The sequence below is a fragment of the Pantherophis guttatus genome, chromosome 6 (genome assembly GCF_059756535.1).
Source record: "Pantherophis guttatus breed Tessera chromosome 6, ASM5975653v1, whole genome shotgun sequence".
In the NCBI taxonomy this organism is placed as follows: Eukaryota; Metazoa; Chordata; class Lepidosauria; order Squamata; family Colubridae; genus Pantherophis; species Pantherophis guttatus.
The window spans coordinates 24,925,925-24,948,971 of NC_142068.1; the positions used below are offsets into that span (position 1 = coordinate 24,925,925).

At 36.0% G+C, this 23,047-nt stretch overlaps 1 protein-coding gene and 1 non-coding gene across 6 annotated transcripts in view; one reads left to right on the forward strand and one right to left on the reverse strand.

Annotated features, from left to right (window-relative positions):
- Nucleotides 1-23,047, forward strand: part of VEPH1 (ventricular zone expressed PH domain containing 1) — a 125,248-nt gene that overhangs the window by 32,370 nt on the left and 69,831 nt on the right. For 4 of the 5 annotated variants that reach the window (XM_034439138.3, XM_087872546.1, XM_087872548.1 and 1 more), the window contains 2 exons: nucleotides 3,983-4,149; nucleotides 9,193-9,402. In XM_034439138.3, the coding sequence (XP_034295029.2) occupies nucleotides 3,983-4,149; nucleotides 9,193-9,402 (377 nt within the window). The remainder of the gene's footprint in view (nucleotides 1-3,982; nucleotides 4,150-9,192; nucleotides 9,403-23,047) is intronic. The other variant, XM_087872547.1, reaches the window with a different exon arrangement.
- LOC117678858 (U6 spliceosomal RNA) lies at nucleotides 21,808-21,916 on the reverse strand. Its single transcript, XR_004595167.2, has one exon. It is a non-coding gene; the product is annotated as a U6 spliceosomal RNA (small nuclear RNA).

Sequence of the window (23,047 nt, forward strand, 5' to 3'; positions counted from 1 at the left end):
ATTATAGAACATCTTTCTTGCTGGTACAAATAGCCAGTGCTCTGTGAAATGATGCCATTTGATTACTTTGCATCATTTCCAGAAACACTTTTCCAGACTTATTTTTGATGTCTGGATGAAAAATGTATGAATGAAAAAACTACATCTTTCTACCTGACTGCATTCAACTCAGCATTCTAAAGATGGGTTCAGTTCACAACTCCTTTGAACTCCTAGTATGTTCTGTCACACTTTTATCTATGAAAATCCTGGATTAAAAAGTAGAAATGAAAATAGTAGCTTCAGAGGAGCAAATTTTGTTAGGGTGAGATGAGAGGAAAATTACTTAGCATTAATTTCTTTTCCTTAACCTAGTAATTCCCAGGTAACTCAGGACTGCCCATGTCTGCTAGTTACCTAAGAGAATTTGCACATGTTAAAGGCATTGGCATGATTAATGCCATGTCTGTTTTGGTTTTGATTCATCATTCAAAATGCTGCTCATTTGTATTCTTAAACTAGCATCACACAGCGCATGACCAGTAGTTGATCATATTCCAAAAGATAAAATATGATTTCAAAAGTTTAAACACTTCCCTGAAAAGGTTTAGCCCATATTTTATTTTACAAAATAACGTTCCTTCCTGTTTTAGTTTTATGTTTTCACAAATCAATAATACTGTACGGGTGACAACTTTACAAAAATATGTCTAAGTTGACCTGCCAGCCAGTAATTGATCATCATTGTGCCAAAATATACAAAGTATGAATTTGAAACCAATGCTGATGGTGTGCTGGGTAAACAACATGGCAGATTTTGATGGTATGAAAGTACCTTTTATGTGCTAACATCAATAGAAACTACCCAGCTTCAACCAGCAGATTCATAACTCATTTCACCAAAAAAAATCCCTCTGGAATAATCCATTAGCCAACTTTTACTTCATACCTTTTAATTCATAAGGAACCAACTGTTTCCCAAGTTTCATACAAAAAGACATCTCTTATTTTAAGAGTGAACATCTGCTTACATGCTGTAGAAATAGTAAGACTGGGTACTCCAGGATTTGCTTTTCTATTAGCAGTAGGAATGAAAAGCATCATTAATTTAAAAGCATTCTGAAGGCTTGGGTAAAAGTGGTGGGTTACTCCTGGTTTGGTCTGGTTCTATAGAACCGGTAGTAAAACCAGCGGGAGGCTCCACGAACCCGCCACGACGCCATCATGGGTGATCTGCGCATGCACAGAAGCATGGACGCGGAAGTGAGCGAAGCAAGCGTGCACGCGTGCTCCTGCTGTGAACTGGTAAGTGGAACCCACCCCTGTTTGGTTACATGGCTGAATAATGCTAATGTCAAAGCTTAATCTCCGGTATGTTCCTTTCTACTCTGACTTAAAAGATTCCTTATCTGGAGATTTAAAGCAGGAATGTATCTATTAGAGGCCTGGCAGCCAAATTCTTCTGTTCAGAGCTTAACATACAGACGTGTTTAGTTCTGCCATGTGTCTGGAAGCTTCATCTTAACTTCATCAGAAGAATCCTGTATCTGGCCTAAGGTCAGTGTAGCTGACTTGTTCTGATGCAGAAAATACTTGATTAGGCATATGAGGCAATCCAGCCTCGTCTTCTGCTGACTCAAGACATTCTTAGACTAAATACTTTGATGATATCATGCCAGGCCATTGCAGAAAAGCATGTGGAAGAAAAGGATGTGGGTTTACAATGTATATTTTTATAGAATGGTTTAAAGAAAATTGTTTTAGTTTGCGTGGTTTACTTTAATGCTTGGCTTTGGTTTTAGTTTTGCTATTTCTGGCTTTTATTAGTTATGTGTTCGTCGCACTGAATATATTATTATTGATATTTTATATATAGCCTTGAGACGGCTCTTTTGCATCTGAAGGCCATCTGAAGCATCTACAAATATGTAAATATTTTTAAAGTGATGCAAAACAGAAAATATTATCCTTAACGCCAGAGTGTGTTAAAATAATGGCAGTATAATGTAAGTTACAGGCAACTCAGTCCCAATCATAAGGAATGATAATCATAAAAGAAATCCTGCTGAATCAGACCAAAGACCCATTTAGTCCAACATTTGTTTTCTACTGGGATCTGTCCCTATGTTTCCAAGAAAATCATGAAGAGGCCATGAGAATAATGCCCTTATCCATTATTCATTCTACAACTCTGCCAGCAATCAGTATTCAGAGACATATTAAGCAGAATAACAGAGTTGGAAGTGGCCTTGGAGGTCTTCTAGTCCAACCCCCTGCTTAGGCAGGAAACCCTACACCACTTCAGACAAATGGTTATTCAATATCTTCTTAAAAACTTCCAGTGTTGGAGCATTCACAACTTCTGGAGGCAACTTGTTCCACTGATTAATTGTTCTAACTGTCAGGAAATTTCTCCTTAGTTCTAGGTTGCTTCAATATTAATTCTTGTATATGTGCATATCATTCTGCTGCCCTCCCAGTTATGTCATATTTAACTGACATAGTTTGATGAATGTGCACTGTCAGTATTTGTGAATCAACATAAACTTAAAAAGAAACATTACTGACTGCTCTTCCTCATGGAAGAGCACAGAATCCATACTCCTTTTCCAGTAGGACTCTTTTCATACAATAATAATAATAATAATAATAATAATAATAATAATAATAATAATAATAATAATAATAATTATTATTATTATTATTATTTTATTTCTATACCGCCCTTCTCCCGAAGGACTCAGGGCGGTGTACAGCCTATTTAAAAACAGAATAGACATCAATTTAAAATAATTTAAGTAAGTAGTATTTTATGTCAAAGACATGGTGAATAAGTATTGTTGGTTCATTTCTGTTTGATGGAAAACTGCTGTATCTACATGATTCTCAGACAGGAGTGCTAATTAGAAAGTGATGTCATCTAGAAGTAACGATTTTAAATTTATTATAAGATGCTGGTATGTACAGTATGTGTAAATATATATTTGTGGGTGTGTGTATATGTGTGTGTGTGTGTGGTTGTAAATATGTGTGTGTGTGTGTGTGTGTGTGTGTGTGCATATGTATATGAGGGAGGGAGGAGGCATTCCAGAAATTTAGGAAGGAAAGTGCAGTAACAACTGATGTTTCTATTAAAAAGATTGAAGTTTTGCTATCTATAGTGGATGAGTAACCTTGTTTAAAATAATAGAAAGTACAGAAGTCCAACATGAATATTTTTTTGCTAGAAAATAAATCCACAGAGAATTTCAGTATGTTTTGAAGATTTAGAGAATGAAACCATGTAATATCATGATAGGCAGATGTTTTCCATATGTTGTCAGCATGGAACTTCAGTCATTCCAAAGCTGATTTGTATGATGTTTCATGTTACAGATTTCTCTGTGAATTTGGCTTCAGTTCAGCTTGTGCATGTACTTCGTCAAACATTCTTCCAAAATTGTAAAACTATTTTGTCTTGTTTATTCTCTCCACCTCTCCTCCATACTTTATCAGCATCTGAGCAATTGTATCCTATGTTGCTATCAGTGTATCTTTGTGTTAAATGCAGTTATAAAATATAGTTTCCAGGTTTCTCTTTAGCATAGCTTGCTTAAGTGTAAAATAGGCTACTTAAATTGAAGCTGAGGTGGGATAGAGAATAGGTAAATTATAATGGATTTTTTAAAATAGTTCTTTAACAGTTAGTATAACCATATTGTTTAATACTCAATTCAAATAATATTTAAAAAATAATTTTGGTTTATATGCAAAGCCATATTGCCTTACTTAGTCACATTCCATATTAAATAATATTTGATTTCTGTTTTTCTCTTGTTCTGCCATATGTTTTGATGCAAACATTCAGTTCCCACAGACATCGTTCCCAGAAACCATGGGTAATAAAATCCTGGTTCTGTTTTGCTTTATCTCTTCAGCTTGAGACCATTCAGAATTAAAGCCTTGTTGACAGAGAAAATAGAATAGGCTCTTTGTTATGATTCTGTTCCCATATTCTTCACAGGGAATTCCACGTTGCTCCGTGTATTGCCTTCTTTGTATGAAAAGCAACAAGAACCTTTAAGCAATCACCTGAGAGAATTGGTAGGACTGATGCCTCATCTGGAACCATCTGAACAGCAACATCTTCTACAGCTTTTGCTAACCGTTGCAAAGAAAAAGCAGCCCAAGGTAATTTTTGTTCATTTCATATTTGGTCAACTCAAAACATGTGGCTCTTGAGTCAAAGGAGCCTGTCATTTTGATACACCCCAGAACAATTAAACTTCTCACTAGGCCAGGATCCAAAATACCTACCTATAACTTTTCAAGAATTTCCTCTCCAATCATGAACTTTGCATTAAGATTTGCTGAGTTTGAAAACCAGTTAGACATCAGCTCCCCAAAGAGGAAAGTTCAGCATAGGCTGAATGAGTTGGCTGAATGTAGAGCAGGGGTGGGAAACTATTCCCCCTTTATGGTCTGTGAACTTCAACTCCCAGAATTCCTAAGCCAGCCATGCTCAGGATTGTAGAGTGTCCTCTCTTTGGGCTTCACTTTAGCCTAGTGAATAATTTATTCACTATGCATTTATTATTTAGTGAATTTATTCATTGCTGCGCTTATTAATCTCTAATCAGGTGTCTTAATTTAATATTGATACTTTTTTGAAATGAAGCCAAAATGGGGACACACAAAGCTTCAATTTCCAGAGTTGCAAACTCTAAAAGCCATTTGTAGAAGCCACTTAATTTCTTGTTTTAGTGATTTCAACAAAATACTTGAAATCAGTATCATAAAAATATTAAGATCCATTGTACAGCTGGAATTAAAAAGAACTTGGATTGTTGAGAGTTCAAAGTACCACAAAATATCCTTTGAGTCAAGCTAGATTCCTGCTGAATACATTGATGCGTCCAGATTATTTTCTTGGCAACAATATAAAAATATTCACTGTTGCCTTCTTTGTGGACTTTCTTTCATTTCTCAATCTAATATTTAGACCTTAGATTTTTTATTTTTTTTTGGGTGGTCCCACATCCAGGTACTAATCAGATATAATTCTGCCTGGTTTTTATATAGTTTGTTTTAGATTAGGCACCTTAAATGCAAAATTTTAATTTTGCAGATAATAATAATAATAATAATAATAATAATAATAATAATAATAATAATAATAATATAATACATCAGATCACACACTATCACAAACTATTTGCATCAGATCACACACTATGACTCATTGTTCATCAGGAAAATACTTATTATGCCATGTCCAGTAAAAGTTGAATCATTCCTAACCACAATGACATGCTATAAATTTATGGGAGACCAAGATCTATCCTTTGTTTCAACCTCCATTTTTCCATCCTTGTCTGCTACATTGAACTCTCTCTATATAATAAGATAATTAGCTTTTTTGAGACTGATGTGGAATATACAAAAGCATTTATATATTCACAAATTCCTATTTTTTTATTGGATTAGGAACTGGACATAAGAAGTATGGTTTTAACTGCCCTCTCCATGTTCATTTATGTATTTATTTATTTATTAAATTTTTATACCGCCCTTCTCCCGAGGGACTCAGGGCGGTGCACAGCCAACACTAAAACACATATATACAAAAAATTTAAAAACAATTTAAAAATATATTAAATAATTTGGTCCCAGTCTTATTAAAAAATTAAAGCAATCATTTAAAATTCACATTTAGGCCAGCCCAGCTTGTTGAAACAATAAGGTCTTGAGGGCACGGCGAAAGGCGCGTAGGTCAGGGATCATCCGTATCTCCAGGGGCAGTTCATTCCAGAGGGCAGGTGCCCCCACAGAGAAGGCTCTCCCCCTGGGGGTCACCAGTTGACATAGTTTGACCGATGTTCCCTCTCTGTGGGAACGTATTGGTCAGTGGGAGGCTATTGGTAGCAGAAGGCGATCTCATAAGTACCCAGGTCCTAAGCCATGGAGTGCTTTAAAGATGGTAATCAACACCTTGAATCGCACCTGGAAGACCACCGGAAGCCAGTGCAGCTCACGCAGGAGAGGTGTTACATGGGTGCTCCGTGTCGCTCCCATAATCACCCGCATGGCCGCATTCTGGACCAGTTGGAGCCTCTGAGTGCTCTTCAAGGGGAGCCCCATGTAGAGAGCATTACAGTAGTCCAGGCGGGAGGTGACGAGGGCATGAGTGACTGTGCGCACCGTGCACAATATAGTAAGAGCGTGCTGAATGAGAAAGACAAAAGTCATCTCAAGCACAAAATGTTTCATTCATCTGAGAATAATCAAGTGATGAAAACACCACCGACTGAGAGCCCTGGAAGGTTAGCAAACCAGAAGTCTTCCAATCAGAAAGCAAAATGATTCTTCTTTTAATATCAAAAATTAAGTCTATTTCAAAGGAATATGGTCTATGAGCTTAACATTATTGAGTCTAAACTAATACAAATTTTCTGGCAAATATATGAAAAAAACCCAGTTTCTCCATTCATAATATTGTATAGAATAAAGTGTTAAAAGGAAATGTCCCTGCCCTCAAGTTATATTCACTGCACAAAGATAAGACGTTTCCCAATACATTTGGCTTTAATAAACCTATTATAACTCTTGCATAAATAAGTACAATATGTGCAAATTGCTGCGATGATAATTGACACTTTGCCATTGAATTTCCATGGCCAGCCAGTAAGCAGGGAAGAGCTCCAAAGCTTGCAAAATGAGGCTAAGGGTTATTCTAACCCCTGAATTTCCCAGTCTAATAATGCAAGTGATCTCACAAGCATCACTAGAGCACATTGTTCTTCCAACGTTAGCACATCCCTCACATTGAATCATGTCCTCTAAAAGGATATTTCCGTGGATCTCAAAGTTAGACTGGTTCAGATAAGTCTTGGGCTAATTAAATGACATTATTGTCTACAACCCCCCAATATGTATCTCTACAAAGATAAAGATGTTTTATGATTAAAGAAAAGCAAGTAAGAAAGCAGAAAAGAATAATAGAGTACAAACATTTCATGCTTCATGTACAGCCAGTTCTGTTGTGTAGGCAGAATGTTTGTGCTACCTCACATTAGACCTTATAAAATACAATAGTATCAGATTATAGAATATATACATTTCAGTAGTCTTTGGAAAACAATAAAAAAGAGCTCCAGGAATTTATAAGTTACAGTTGAAGGAACGTGTACAAGATATATAGCAACGGAGGGACTATAATTTCTTTCATAATTCCACTCTGACAGGACCCATTTTAGCCTTTGTTTAAACTATAGGTCATATACTTTAACTTTCAGCATAACTCCCATTCTTCTGTTAAAGATACTGTGGGGGGGGGAGTGTCTTTGAGACTTCCTTTGTAAATTGTGACCTGGCATTTCAAGACCTTAAAAGAGAGAGTCAGATCTGGTCATCCATAAACCTAATTGAGAAGACTTAATATAACTTATTGCCTTATATTACAGAGAAGCTAACAGCATAAAATCAAATAATATAATCTGTAAATAGCCCAGAGTTGCCTTACAGGGGAGATGAGCAGCATAAAAGTTTAATTAATGAATAATATCACTATATACTGCTTTCAATAACTTAGGGCGGAAAATCTTCAGCTGAAGAGGTTGTAAAAAAATTCTTTTAAAAACCTCTGACGATCCCAGCTGAGTTGCCTGATGGTAGAGGCTTTTAAAAGCATTTTATTTTACAACCTCTTCGGCCAAAGAGGTTGTAGAAAAAATGCTTTTAAAAGCCTCTGACGATCCCATCTGAGCCGTGCGATCATCAGAGGATTTTTTTTTTACTTTTAAAAGCATTTTTTCAGCCAAAGAGGTTGTAGAAAAAATGCTTTTAAAAATAAAAAAAAGCCTCTGATGATTGCGCGGCTCAGCTGGGCATGGACGGCAGGGTCTCCAAACCACCCGCCTCCATCGCTACCGGATCGGGTGATCCGGTCCGAACCGGGAGCATTTCACCCCTGCACTATACACGGACTAGTGAATGTCACTATCTAGTGATGTATATGTAATTGGTCCTAATTACAAGCAGGACTATTATTGTGATATTCAAGGTTTTCTTTTTAAATTATTTGTGTCTTGTTGAAAATTTAAGCCTGTACATTTAGATTTTTTTAAAAGCATGTTCATTAACTTGGTTTCCTACCATGTTCAGATGAAATCTTGCAGAGTCATGCAGATTATAATTTTAGTTTTTAATCATGATATTGCAAAAATGGTACACGGGGAATTCATACAACAGAATTTCAGCATAGTTCCATAAATCACACCCATGCATGTATGACTTCATTACCACCTTTTTCCTTTGATTGCAAAAATGTGCCTAGATTTTATTGATTTCAATTAATTTACAGGGATGTGATTATAATTTGTCAGACTGTCAATGACCTGAAGCCTAACTGCTTTAAATATGTAATTTTCCAGTACAATACAGGTAGTCCTTGACTTATGACCATAATTGAGCCCAAAATTTCTGTTGCTAAGTTTGTTAAGTGAGTTTTGCCCCATTTTATGACTTTTCTTGCCATGGTTGTTAAGTAATCTCTAAAATTCTTAATTTAATAACATGACTGTTAAGTGAATCTGGCTTCCCAACTGACTTTGCTTGCCAGCAGGTCATAAAAAGTGATCACATGACCCCAGGACATTGCAACGGTCATAAATATGAGTCAGTTGCCAAGCATCTGAATTTTGATCATGTGACCATGGGAATGCGGCAACAGTTGTTAAGTGTGAAAAACTGTCATAAGTGACATTTTCCAGTGCTGTTGTAACTTCAAATGGTCACTAAATGAACTGTTGTAAATCGAGGACTACTAGCTGTATATAGAGGCTATGCTAACTTAAATGCTACTTTAAATTATCTAAAAATCTGCCTCTTAAATTCATTCTTCACTTTAGGCATCAACTGTGATATTTTAAGCATTTCTAACAAAATGGGAATTTCTGTTGCCTTTTCACAATAATCTATCATTAGAGACTTTAACTGAAATTTTTAAAAAGATCAATAAAACATATTAGTTTAAGAGGAGAATCTTGTAAACACTAGGATTTTTTAAAAAAGAATTTCCTTAATAATGAAATACTAAATCAAATAATGTATAACTTCTAGCAGTATCCTGTGTTGAGAATAATTGAACGTGAATTGACTTATTTAAGAATTACAAGCAGATGGATTTTTCTTTACAAAAATCAGTCTGGAATTTATGTTTCACCCTTCTTTTAGGTTCTCAAAGAATGTATTTCTTCTCTAATTGATCATCTAAGAGATCCTCTTTATAACGACATTGTCCTAGACATATTCATAGAAATATCAGATTATGAACCAGAACTCTTGGCCAATTTACTGCCTGTACTGAAAGAAACTGGGGAGACTTTTCCTAATTTGATAGGGCAAATGGCAAAGATTTTTGGAGCTGTTGGACAAGTTGATGAGGTATGCGCTATTCTATTTTTAAAAGAAATTTATATTCTACCGTGTTCTTAGCCATTAGTCGTAATTCCATAAAAGAGATCTCCAATCAAAGGTAACTCACATTAAGGTCTAAAAATGATAGCATCATCATATTTTCCACAAAATATGCTATGATAAACCAATAATAAAAATGCACAATAGAAATATTATTGCACTTGAAAAAGGTTTCATATATTATATGTCTGATTATTTCATGTTTAAATTCTCAAGGAATTAATATCATCTTCAACTAACAAAATATTTTGTTTGTGCCACCTGATTACTTTCATTCAAAACAGAATGCAATCAATTCATTTCTTGAATTTTCCTTAAGAGTTTTATATCCTGTTTTATATACAATAGCAATGCCAAGCACTTTGTACTGTTAATAGATCATCCTTAGTTTAAGTGCATTTTGTTTGCCATGAAGATATTAAATGTTAGGTTTATCAAGGCTTATATTAATTTTAGTTGCTATAAACTGCATTTGTGTAGAGATTTCACTCTTAAGAATTATATGCAGCTGAATTACAGTGTCCTTCCTTAAATAACTGGAAGGAACCACACTTGATTATAGCCAGAAAACAAGTGGAACATATTAAATGCAAGCATTTCCCAAAACGTGTCTCAATTTACTACAGCTTTTCCCTGCACTGCAAATTCAAACAAGAAAGTCACTTCATCTATCACATCATGAAACATTTTTCCTTTAATTTTATTGATGACGGTTGCCACACCTTAAATTTTAATGTTCATGAAAAATGTTCTATTTGTTCAATGGGTATAACTAAGGACTATATTTCACTTTCAAAATAATTTATTCTAGGATGTGTTTATATGATAAAGTTTAAGTGTTTGTGTGTGTGGGTGTGTGTGGGTGTCTCGGTGTGGGTGTATAAACTGTGTCTTGTATATAATTTGATATGCAATTTGTTTTTTTAGCCTCACCAGTTTGCTTACTGGAAAAGCATGTCTTGACAGAGGCTGTTAGAGCTGTGCACACTCTGAAAATGCTTAGGAAGAAATGCTTCAGATCAGTGGTGAAATACAAATTTTTTTACTACCGGTTCTGTGGGCATGGCTTGGTGGACGTGGTGTGGCTTGGTGGGCGTGGCTTGGTGGGTGTGGCAGTGGAAGGATACTGCAAAATCTCCATTCCCACCTCACTCCAGGGGAAGGATACTGCAAAATCGCCATCCCATCCCACTCTGGGCCAGCCAGAGGTGGCATTTGCCAGTTCTCCAAACTACTCAAAATTTCCGCTACTGGTTCTCCAGAACCTGTCAGAACCTGCTGGATTTCACCTCTGCTTCAGATCTCATACAATTCAAGCACCTCCCAGGCATAAGCCTGGGAAAAAATGTGGCTGCTTTAAGGAATTAACTCATTAAAGTCACCCTTGAATCAGCAATATCTTTTTTAGAACACTAAAGGTTAAAGGGGTTTTTTTTCTCCCAGATATCCCAGTGCACCATTGTTGCTACTTTGTCATGCTGTTCTTTGTAGTTAGTCTCTGTGATCTATCTGCAGCTGCTAATTAGATGTTTCTTCAGCTTCTTTGTAGAAGCAGCATTTGCTGTTTGTTGTTGTCTTCTTAATTCTAGCTTAATGTATGCATTTGTTATTAAGACTATGTCTCTAGAAATATTTGGGACTATTGCTTTTTGTTTGCATGAATATAGCTTTGAGTGATAATATTTTTTTTTATTATTCTGTAGAATGAACTGCAATGGTTTAATCTGCAGATTGATGTGATAATAAATCTTACTAGATGAGTAAGTAAATAATGAAGTAATAAATCTTTACTGTATGAGAATATAGTCATTGGTAGAAGACAGGCTATCAGCTTTCTGATAAATGGCCTGCTTCCAAATTTGAAGGCCCACTTCATAGGACTAAACAAAAGTAATTTAGTAAAACGTTACTATGTTTTGTATTAGATATGGTCCATAATATGGCAAGAAGTAACCAGTATCTAAGAGCCCAGAAAAATGAAGGATCTTTTAATAAAAGTGCCTTTCCATGTGTATGAAGCTTAAAGTGAGTGTGTATAGTTAAATATTCATTCATTCATTCATTCATTCATTCATTTTACTTGTATCCTCCATAATTAAAGGAGACTCTTAGCAGAATACATCCATTAATTAAAATTATTAAAAATGTCATTATGAAGAGACATCCATTAGTTAAGCTTAATTATGCAAAACTAATCAACATATAATAACTGATGATGTCATTTCAATTCCCTGAAATAGTTACAAAATAGTTTCATTTTTTAAATTACTTACTAAATTATAATTTGGGGTGAGGGGTATGTGTGTGATCAAATAATTCTGGATGGATTCATTCCAAATTGTACAGCAGCAGAACCCTACAATCTTCGTCACCTAATGGAAACCAAAAGTAGGTTTTTCTAGGACATCTTGAGTTGGGCAGATTGAAATTGGTCAGAGAAAATGGTCCTGCAAGTACTCCCAATGCCAAAGCATCTGTTGTGCTTCTTCACTGGAGGTAATTACCCCTACGGAGATATTTTGGGCATATCCTGGGGATAATAGAGCAATTTGTAATTGCTTGTTTTTGAGTTGAGAATCCAGAAAGTTGTTGTTGTTGTAGTAGTTGTTGTTGTTGTTTGTGGGACTATTGACATTATTTGAAACTGGGAAATGGATTATTGGGCCAAGCAGTTTAAGAACCATTGGGCCCACAGCACAGGGATAATTCATTCATGTCAGTAAATACCCTCTACCAACTGGGCTGCTGTACTTTGGACAAAATGAAGCTTCTGAGTAGTCTTCAAAATGCATTGTGGTACTCCAGATAGGTGATGATGAGACCATGGTTTATCAATCCAGGCTCCTAACACTCCAAATAAGGTTGCATCTGGCCATAGGTGGACAAAGTTTCTCTGATTACAGCTTCTGTAAGCCCTGCATGAACAGCCATGGATCTGCTTCTTTAGGGGCAACACCACTCTGTGAAAAGGCCACATTTTAATGGACACACAGTAACTGCATCTTGCATGAGACCATGCTAATCACTGGTCTTAGGTGTACTTAATTTGGATTGGATTTGTTTTCAGAGATTTCTAAACTTTTCTAAAGGGCTGGAAGAAAGATTGTTTCTCCTATTTGTTTTAACTGCTGTTTAGCGATGATGTTAGTGGAATGGTATTTCTGTAGTTTATAGACTGGACTGTGTGCATATACTATGTAAGAAGCTGTAGAAAAACTTTGCCTTTAATGCCATTAATTTTGTTTGAACTGATTGCAAGTTTAAATAAACGAAAACTCTATTGCATTTCAGTGTTCACATTTTATCTGCTGTACTGTTTCTTGGAATATCCTGTGTGGTCTTCTGTTTAAGCTTTTACATAATAGTTATCCTGTTTAAACTGCTGTCATTTACAAATGCTTTAGAATTTATCCTGCCTAATTAATATTCTCTGGAAATGTTTCTGACATCAAAGCAATTTCTCCATTACAAAAATGTCGATTACCATTGTGCTTAATCTGTCACAAGAGTCTTATCAGCACTAAGAAGAGGAGACAGCTTCACCCTTCCCTTTCTTTCCCTTCCTTCATAAAATCTGCCAAGAAAGGGATAGATCAGAACCCAAAGAAATCTTCCTCCCTCCTTCCATTTTATCCACCCATGTTCATTTCATCCTCTCCTCTTCCAAACTTTCTCCTTATCAGATGTCAGATGGTGCTGGTTTTTATCTTTAAGGGTCTACATGATGTGGGGACTGTTACTTGAGAGACCATCTATCTCTACTGGGTTTTGGTCATCCTACTAGGTGCAGCAGGGTGAATATGCTACGGATTCCTTCTGTGAAGCAATGTCAACTGATGGGACCAAGAAGATATGCCTTCTCTGTGAGGGTGTCCACTCTCTGGAACAACATTCTTCCCAAAATGAATCTGATCCTGCTGACTTCTTCGAAGGGCTTTCTTCCTTAGGTATTGGGGTCAAAGTGTTGTAGAGTTTGGTATAAATGTTTTATCATTATGCTGTTAGAAACACTTTAATAATGTCTCAATCTACATCTTTTATAAAAGAAACTGTGAGGTTTCTTTTGTAATTTTTTCAGTTATATAATATAGCATTTATGTTTCTGCTAGCTGTCCTGAGTTGTTTGGTTAAAATGGGTGGCCATGTAAATTTGACAAATAAACCAACAGACAAAAGGTGTCCTTCCCAAGCTCTTTATAGCTCTACCATTTCTGTGTTTCTATCTATTCTTTCTTCTGCTTCTGATCTTCTTCTGGTAGAATTGGCTGAGATTGTTCAACTTGTTTCTTTGATGGTGCTGATCAAAATGCCCAGTACCCTCATGTATAGAGGGAAAAGAAGATAAACATTTTGAAATTTTGAATATAGAAGAAATTAAAATTAACAGATTCATCCCTTACTATTTTCTGGGCTTCCTTATCCTTTCTAAAGTATTTTGCTTTGGGGTTTTTTGTTTGTTTGTTTGGGTGCCTTGAAGAGGGTGGATTCTTGGTGACTACCTGGATTAGTCCCTGCAATTTTATTGGCATGATTTCAGAAGTGGTTTGCCATTGCTTGCTTCCTAGTCCTAAGAGAGTTTATGGGTAATCAGCTGGCTTTGAGTCTAATCCAAGACCAGAGCTTATTTTCTGATTTTTAGTATGGTGCCTTAAGCACCACCACTGGCTAGCTTTAAAATGATTATCAGGTCGGTCTGAACTAGGTTAGATTAGATTAGAATTCTTTATTGGCCAAGTGTAATTGGACACACAAGGAATTTGTCTTTGGTGCATATGCTCTCAATGTACATAAAAAGACAAGATACATTCGTCAAGAATCATAAGGTACAACACTTAATTATAGTCATAGAGTACAAATAAGCAATCAAATCATATTAGGAAACAATCAATATAAATCGTAAGATTACAGCAACAAGTTACATTCATATAGTCATAAGTGGGAGGGGTAAAGTGATAGGAACGATGAGAAGATTAATAGTAATAGTAATGCAGACTTTCCATAATAATAATGCAATAGTAATGCAATAGTTTGACAGTGTTAAGGGAATTATTTGTTTAGCAGAGAGATGGCATTTGGGAAAAAACTGTCCTTGTGTCTAGTTGTTCTGGTGTGCAGTGCTCTATAGCGTTATTTTGACGGTAGGAGTTGAAACAGTTTATGTCCAAGATGCATTCCTTGCATCCAGGAACTAACATTCAAATGACAGTTGAAAGAAAAAAGAATAAAACATACTAGCCAGAAAGATAGTCATTCATAAATATTAGTCTGTATTTCCAGTGCATAAGTACCTGGTTCTCAGAGGCTCCATTACCAAGTAATGGTAATGCATCCATCCATATATTTTAGACATGGTGTGAAATATCCCTTATTGATTCTAATTGTACTGATTCTGGCAACTATGACTTGGAAAAGTGCATCAAACTTCTATTGACCCAGTGAAGATTCTTCCATCTCCCTCCTGCTGCATCCTTTTAATTCCTTCCAGGAATGGTACTAGATATAATACTTGTAGAAATTTGACACACCATCTGCATAGAAAGAAAGAATGTCCATTCGTGCAAAGAACATTCTGGATCAAGGCCCATAAATTGGGAGAGTAAGTTCCCTGTTCAGTTGATTAATTTATCCCTAAAAAAAAATCAAAATTATTATTTTCCAACATTCCAGATTGGCTTCTGTTCATTGTAAGAAATGGAAATAATCAACCAATGGATTAATTATTTATTTGTGTCCATCTGTGCAGTATGTGCCTCCAATTTCTCTATAGCGAATTCTGTCTCTAAAGCCTAGAATCTATAGCTCTGGATATAATGAACTGTTTGCGTCATGCAGGATACTATTTCTAATCCAGTACATTCAGTATTTCGTTTGGTTACATTCCCATCATGATAACTTGCCAGTATGATTTCAAGCCAAGGATTCTGTCTGGCTTCCCCCAAATCTTAGGCAGCAGTTTTATTTGGAATAGATGTCAGTCAGTTGGCTGATTTCCAGCATCCCTGTTCGCCTTGCTTGTTTTCCTCCTCAAAAAGAAGAGGAAAATGGGAGGAAAGGAGATCTGATCCAGGTGTTCTTCAGAGTTCCATTTGCTTGTGATCATTGGAGAGAGAAGACGGCAGAGAGAGAGTTTCTCCTCTCTGAAAGCAGAAGATTTACCTGAAGTAAATCAGGTAAATGATGCTTCAGTCTCTCGTTACTTCCAATGTGTAAGTACTTACTACTTTGCTTCAGTCCCTCGTTACTTCCAAAGGCAAAAGCATCTACTAGCATTTAGCAATGAAGGCCTTGGAAAAATTATTCAGATGCCATGACCTGTCTATACCTACAAAGGTAAAAATCATGCAGGAAATGGTTTTCTCTGTGACACTATATGAATGTGAAAGCTGGACTTTGAAGAAGCAAGATAGAAATAATATTGATGTTTTTGAATTTTGATGCTGGAAAGAACCCCATAAATAGCCAAGAAAATTAACAAATGCATGTTAAAACAAATATTCCGGACACATTTGGTAAAGACCAATTTCCTTGAGAAGTCCATAATGCTGGGGAATGTGGAAGGAACACCGCTCCTGCGCGAGCTGCACTGGCTCCCAGTGGTCTTCCGGGTGCACTTCAAGGTGCTGGTTATCACCTTTAAAGTGCTCCATGGCATCGGGCCTAGCTATCTTCGAGACCGCCTGCTGCTACCAACGACCTCCCATCGTCCTGTGCGCTCCCACAGAGAGGGCCTCCTCAGGGTGCCATCAGCCAATCAATGCAGGCTGGTGACCCCCAGGGGGAGGGCCTTCTCTGTGGGGGCACCTACCCTCTGGAATCAGTTGCCCCCAGAGATAAGGAGAATCCAAGACCTTAGCGCCTTCCGCTGTGCCCTTAAAACCCACTTTTTCCAGCAAGCCGGGCTGGCTTAAGAAGAAATTTTAAATGTTTTAATTGGTTTGTATTTTTAATTTTGGGCCAAATTTATATATATTTTAATTGTTTTTAATATTTGTATTTCATGTTTTTTAATTCTGGCTGTACACCGCCCTGAGTCCTCAGGGAGAAGGGCGGTATATAAATTTAATAAATAAATAAATAAATAAATAAATAAATAAATAAATAAATAAATAAATAAATAAATAAATAAATAAATAAATAAGGAAAGGGAAAAGAAAGACAATTAACAGCAAGGTAGATGGACTTAATTACAGGGAACAATAGGTGCAAGCGTCTAAAGGATAGATCATTCTGGAGAAGGTCGATGTGTCACAAAGAATCAATACCAGCTTGATACAATCAATAAATCAGATCTCAAGCTTTCTTCAGACCAACCGATAAACCATTCTGACTAGTCTGTTTTTTAAAAATATCGTAGTATTTTTAATATGATGATATTTTTAGTTTAATCACATTGATATATAATATAAAATTTTAATGCAAGCTGAAATGTTCTGCAAGAATGGTTGGACCATATTCACTTGGGAAAACAGGCTTGGTATCAGAATTAGAAGGAAGAAATGGGATTTGAGTTAAATGTTCTTCCATCATTTTCAAAGAGTTATCCAAAAATTCAAGTAGAAAGCGCCAATTCCACAATGCTTTCAAGTTTTGTTTATACGAATTAGTGAGGTCTACATTCTCTTTAAATTATAACCATTTTCATGAAAATCCATTTTCATTCCACTAATTCATGAAAACCAAACCACGTCTACAGTTGGTGAAATAACTCTGCCATGCATGACCGTCTTCATTTTTGTGGCAAATATTGTTCCGTGGATATTTTTTAATTAAACTATGTCTTCATTTAGAAACCCTCCTGCAAATAATTTCTTTTAAAACAGCTTGCCGTATACAGTACTCACACGCAATACCAATAACAATTAATTCAGAAAATAAAACAAATATTTATAAGCCTTTCACTTCTAATCAATTTAACAAGTGAACTATATATTGAAGAAATGTTAATTAAGGTGACAGAGCATCTTCTTTTATAGATAACTGTTTCCTACTTGGCTGTTGAACAACATTCCTCATTTGAGAGTGCTCCCTACTGGGGCACTATGTAATAATTTCAGAACTCAAAAAAGAATAGTATTTTTGAAATTGCAAAATGAACAATAGCACGCAAACTCCACTAATCACAACCTTCCTGACTGCAGAGAGATACAAATATTTCTTTTAGCTATAATAATGTTTCTAATTTTTTTTAAGGCATAAATTAGTTCATGAGCATTTTATGCAAATTCATATCTTATTAAATGATGCATTTTGATTTGGAAGTCATAAGTAGCCACTCTAAAAGTATTTATCTTCATAATTTGACTGGATAAGACCAAGAAGCAACGGCAAATTAAAATTTCTTCAATAGTTTCTCCAATAAGTCTGAAAATGACTTAATGGAAATTCCTCATCCATTTTTTTGGTCACACTATACACATACCGTGTTTCCCCGAAAATAAGACCCTGTCTTATATTTTTTGAACCCCGAAATAAGCGCTTGGCCTTATTTTCGGGGAGGTCTTATTATTTTGGGGTGCGTGAAGCAAGATGGGGCTCCTCTTGTTGTCTTACCTGATTTCCAGCTCTGTGTTTAAATATTTTCGGGGAGGGCTTATTTTCGGGGGAGGGTTATTTTAGTGAATGCGCTCAAAAGCCCGATTGGGTTTATTATCAGGGGATGTCTTATTTTCGGGAAAACAGGGTACACACACACACACACACCATTTTTTGCACTTATGACTGTTGCAGCATCCCCATGGTTGTGATTTACATCTGGATGCTTGACAATTTGGATGCTGGTTCATATTTATGACGGTTGCAATATCCAATGCTCATGTGATCACTTTTTGCAACCTTCTGACAAAAATCAATGGGGAAGCCGGATTCACTTAACAAGTGTATTACTAGTTTAACAAATGCAATGATTCACTTAACAAATGTGGTAAGAAAAGTCATAAAATGGGGCAAACATCACTTAACAAATTTCTCACTTAGCAACTAAATTTTGGGCTCAATTGTGCTTGTAAATTGAGGAGTACCTCTACTGCCTCCCCATATATATGTCTTTGTGGCCTTTCAGTCCAGTGATATGACTTATCTGGTGTCATGGATCCTACCCAAAGAGGCCATAGTAGTGGCTGACACTAAGATTTTTTTCACACCATCTTGCATGATAAAATGAATGCTAATCTCTAGATTAATCTCTGGAATGCAAAGGGGAAAAAAGATGGTTCTCTACATTTTAAAGAAATTATGAGCATTCTCCCCTTCCAAAGATGTCATTAAAAATCTTTACTAGAATTTCTGAAATAGCGTTACCTTTAAAATGTTTGCATATACACAAATTCTGCAGTTCTAATTTGATATCTGGCCTTTTCAGAAACTTTTTCCATGATACAAGATTTTAGCTAAGACACACAATCACATGGAACATACACCTGACCCACCCTTCCTTCCTTCCTTCCTTCCTTCCTTCCTTCCTTCCTTCCTTCCTTCCTTCCTTCCTTCCTTCCTTTCTTTCTTTCTTTCTCTCTCTCTTCTTTCTTTTTTCTTTTCTTTCTTTTTACTTTTTTTTTAAATTAAAAAAAATTGCAGTATATACCTTAGTACAGTGTTGGTGAAGCTTTTCGGCACCAAGTGCCAAAACGGAAGCATGCATGTGTGTGCCGGAAACCAGAAGAGCATGTGCACACCAGGAAGATGATGCCCAGCTGCTGTGGCCTAGAGGTGGAGCTCTTGCCTCACAATCAGGAGGTTGTGAGTTCGATCCTAGGTAGAGGCAGATGTAGGGTCTCCTGCATGGGCAGAGGGTTGGACTAGATGACCTGCAAAAGTCCCTTCCAACTCTGTTATTTTGTTCGTTAAATGTTCCGGTTTCTGGCCCGCACGCATGCGCACCACCCACCTGGTCTTCCAGTTTCTGGCATGCATGCATGTGTGAAGACCAGCTGGCCAGTGTGCATGAGCGTGCCGGAAACCATAAAATCATCTTCCCAGGGCACACATGTATACTGGGTGACTGCTCTTTCAATTTCGAGTGCTCCCGCATGTGTGAAGACCAGCTGGCCGGCGCACCAGAACCTGGAAGAGCAATGGGCAATGGCTTGGTGCCCAGAGAGATAGCTCTACGTGCCACTTCCGGCACGCGTGCTATAGGTTCGCCATCACAGCCTTAGTATATGGCCAAGTTTGGCTGATCCAGAAAGGTAATTGGGATTAAGACAGGTCAGCATTCGGATATAATATTCAGAATTTAAGTTCCACTCAAAAATGATTTTACTTTTTAAAGATGATGAAGCTCTTAAAATAACTTTGCATTGTAATTAAATGAACTGTTGCATCATCACCTGTTCACATCTTCTTGAATATATGAGCTGTTATCTTTTATATTTTTCAGGCAGAAGAAATAATATTCCTTAAAAAATATTTTTCTCTACTCGTAGCACAATTATAATTTTTCACAGCGAGTATTAATATAAAAAATGCTCATTATTTTTTTTTTAGCAAGAAGCCAAAATTTACATATTAAGTCCTGGAAATAGGCTGAGAAGGTCTCTAAAAACCAACCACAGATATTTTCAGTCATATTTTTTAGAAAGTTATGAAACTTTGTCCTTGGTAATGGACACTGGCAGTGAGAACCCTAACTCCTCATCGTGCTAATTTTTAAATGCCGTTCTTCATATTAACTTTTTCTCTTATTTTAAAAGAAAATCCTCTTGAGAAAAATAAATCAAGGACCATTGTCTAGCACATTGTACCCAGACAATAACCATAGCTGATACTACAAAATAATTATTCTATGTCACAGAACAATAATACATTGCTAGTTTGAAGTAATCAACTACTGGGCATACAAATATGCTAGTACTATTGATATTGTATTGATAGTAAAATGGGATCCAAATTTATTCAGCCGTACTTCATCATATTTAAATCACTGCACACAAAAAATCAATTCCCTAACTTGGTGCCCTGCAGATGTATTTCTGCAACTACAGTTCCAGTCCCATTAACTTCAACAGAACAACGCAACACTAATTTAATCTAAATTTACTCCAGGGAGTTAAATATATCTGCTGAAATATAATTTAAATCTTTTTTGTAAGCTGACCTAGAACTTGCCCAAGACATTTTGTTGTTCCAAGCAGCTGTTGTATGTTGGAAAGACGCACATCAGAATCCTTTGAAATTCTCATCAGATGTATGTGGCCTTGGCAATTGACATTGTTTGTTGCCTCTTCAATCATTCTAACTCTGGGCTCACCTTTAAAAAGACAAATAAAAAGAGGCAATAAAGAAGGGATCCTTTGTGCAGTGTTGGCTTCATTTTTGTTATTTTGGTGAAAGCACTGTTTTATTTAATGTTGGAAGGATCATTGTGCTGGAATTTTAACACAATGTCACGATTGTTTAATAACTTCTCTAAAGTAAAAATCAGCAGCCTTTATAACGCCCTGATTATTTTACTCATATTTACAATAAACTGTTTTACCCCTCAAATGAAATGACAATACAATCAATTTCCCAAGACTGAATTTAGGGTTACCCTTCTTCTTTTTCTTCTGTTGTTTCCTAATATTTTTATACAGTACAGCAAAATGAGACATTTTAATTAGCTTTTATGCTAACCTCATTTGCCAATAAACAAATGTGACTGTATACCGTGAAAATGGAAAATCTGCTTCCTATAAAGAATATAAACATATTCTTCCATCCCCCCAAAAATCAGCCTACAATAACAATACTGAATAAAATCCAAACATTGTTTTTACCAGGAATTTTTCAATCTTAGTTTTGCTAAAGAGGAAGACTCTCAAGTTGTTGAGAAGAATTTGGAGGTTTGAGTTTGCTTATTAATTGCATATCCTATAAAACTGCAATTATTATTCTTTAACACTGGAAATGAGCAGCAGAATGTTTATGGATTCCTGTTGGCTGGATCAAAGTAGAAAATCACTGATGGAAACTTTTCTTCCCACTTGGGTCAATTACAAATACTGTTGGGAAATAGCTTTTTTTTTAATGCTCATTACACTTTTATTTTCTTACTGATCTCTCATCTGCCACTTAGGTTTTTATTTTATTTTATTTTTATTTTTTTAAGACAAACAAACATTTAATACATCAGTCATCCCTTCCCTGTGACATCTTGGTGTTATCTTCCAAAATTCTTCTTCTTCTTCCATAAGTTTCTTCTATCTTGATCGTCATCCAAACCATTATAACAATTCATTGCTAAAACAATATTCTAGTCATCGAGTTTTTATACATAATTATAAAATTAATTATAAAAATAAAATTATAAATATAAAATTTATATTTATATTATAAATTATAAAATTAATCATTTATATCTCCTTTCCAACCAACGAAAAAAGTAATTCTATATCTAAAAATATGGAATTAAATCTAAGAATTTGCATGTCATCCTTGCGCAGGGGCCATGCTAATCTTGTCTGTATCGCTCCAATTTTAGTATATGTACTGCCGAAGCGAGCAAATCTGCCACTTACAGTTGAGAAAACATAAAATCATTACTTTTGATTCATATTTGTTAACTATTATTTAAATGCAGAGGTTTTTAATTGGTGCCCCATTCCAATCATTCTATATAGCTCACTTAAAAAATAGAATAGGAATAGTTTGCCATGCTGGAGATATATTCCCCACTTAATTAGTATTAAGGGTGGGATAGAACATTGGCTCATAGGAAAGGAAGAGACCTTTATTTATTTATTCATAATTAAGTTTATATATCGCCCTACTCCTGAAGGACTCAGGGCGGTGAACAGCCAAAAAAGTAAAATATACATAATACAAACGTTAAAAACAGCTTAAAATACATTAAATACTTTGGCCAAATTTAAAACATCCCAATTATAAAACCAATTTAAAAGCAATTAAAAAGGGAGGTTAGGCCAGATCAGCCTGCTGGAATAGGAGTGTTTTGAGGGCGCAGTGGAAAGTGCGCAAATCCGGGATCCTCTGTATCTCCAGGGGGAGCTCGTTCCAGATGGCGGGTGCCCCCACAGAGAAGGAGCAGAATACCTTGGAGGTATTCTGGTCCAACCTCTGCTAAAGGTAGGAGACCTTATATCATCTCGGTTGTTCTGTCTCAGTTGTTCTATTTTTTTTAAACCTCCAGTGATGGAGGACCCACAATTTCAGGAGACAAGCTATTTCCTTGATTAATTGTCCTCACTGTTCAAAAAGCTCTCCTTACTTTTAGGTTGGATTGACAAGCTTCCAGCTGTGGGTGTGTATGTGGGACACTTTTTCATATTTGCAGAAATCTGTATTTGTAAACTGTATTTGACATCCAGATTCTATAGGACTCGATCTTCATTGTAACATGTTCATTCGCTGCTGAATGTTTGAAGTAGCATTTAGTTTTTGCTTCTACACCCATAATATCTAGCCTAAGTCAAACTGTCAAACTACCAGCTATTGTGATATGTACATTAAAATGTACAAACTGTGTAACTGTTACACTCATATTTTGTCCCTGAAACAAAGCTGTACTTCTTATAAACCTATCTATTGGCAGATGATGAAACATCAAGGTGATCTATTTGGGACTATCCTTGAGAACCACTCAAAAGCTGCAGTTAGTCTAGAATGCAATTTAACT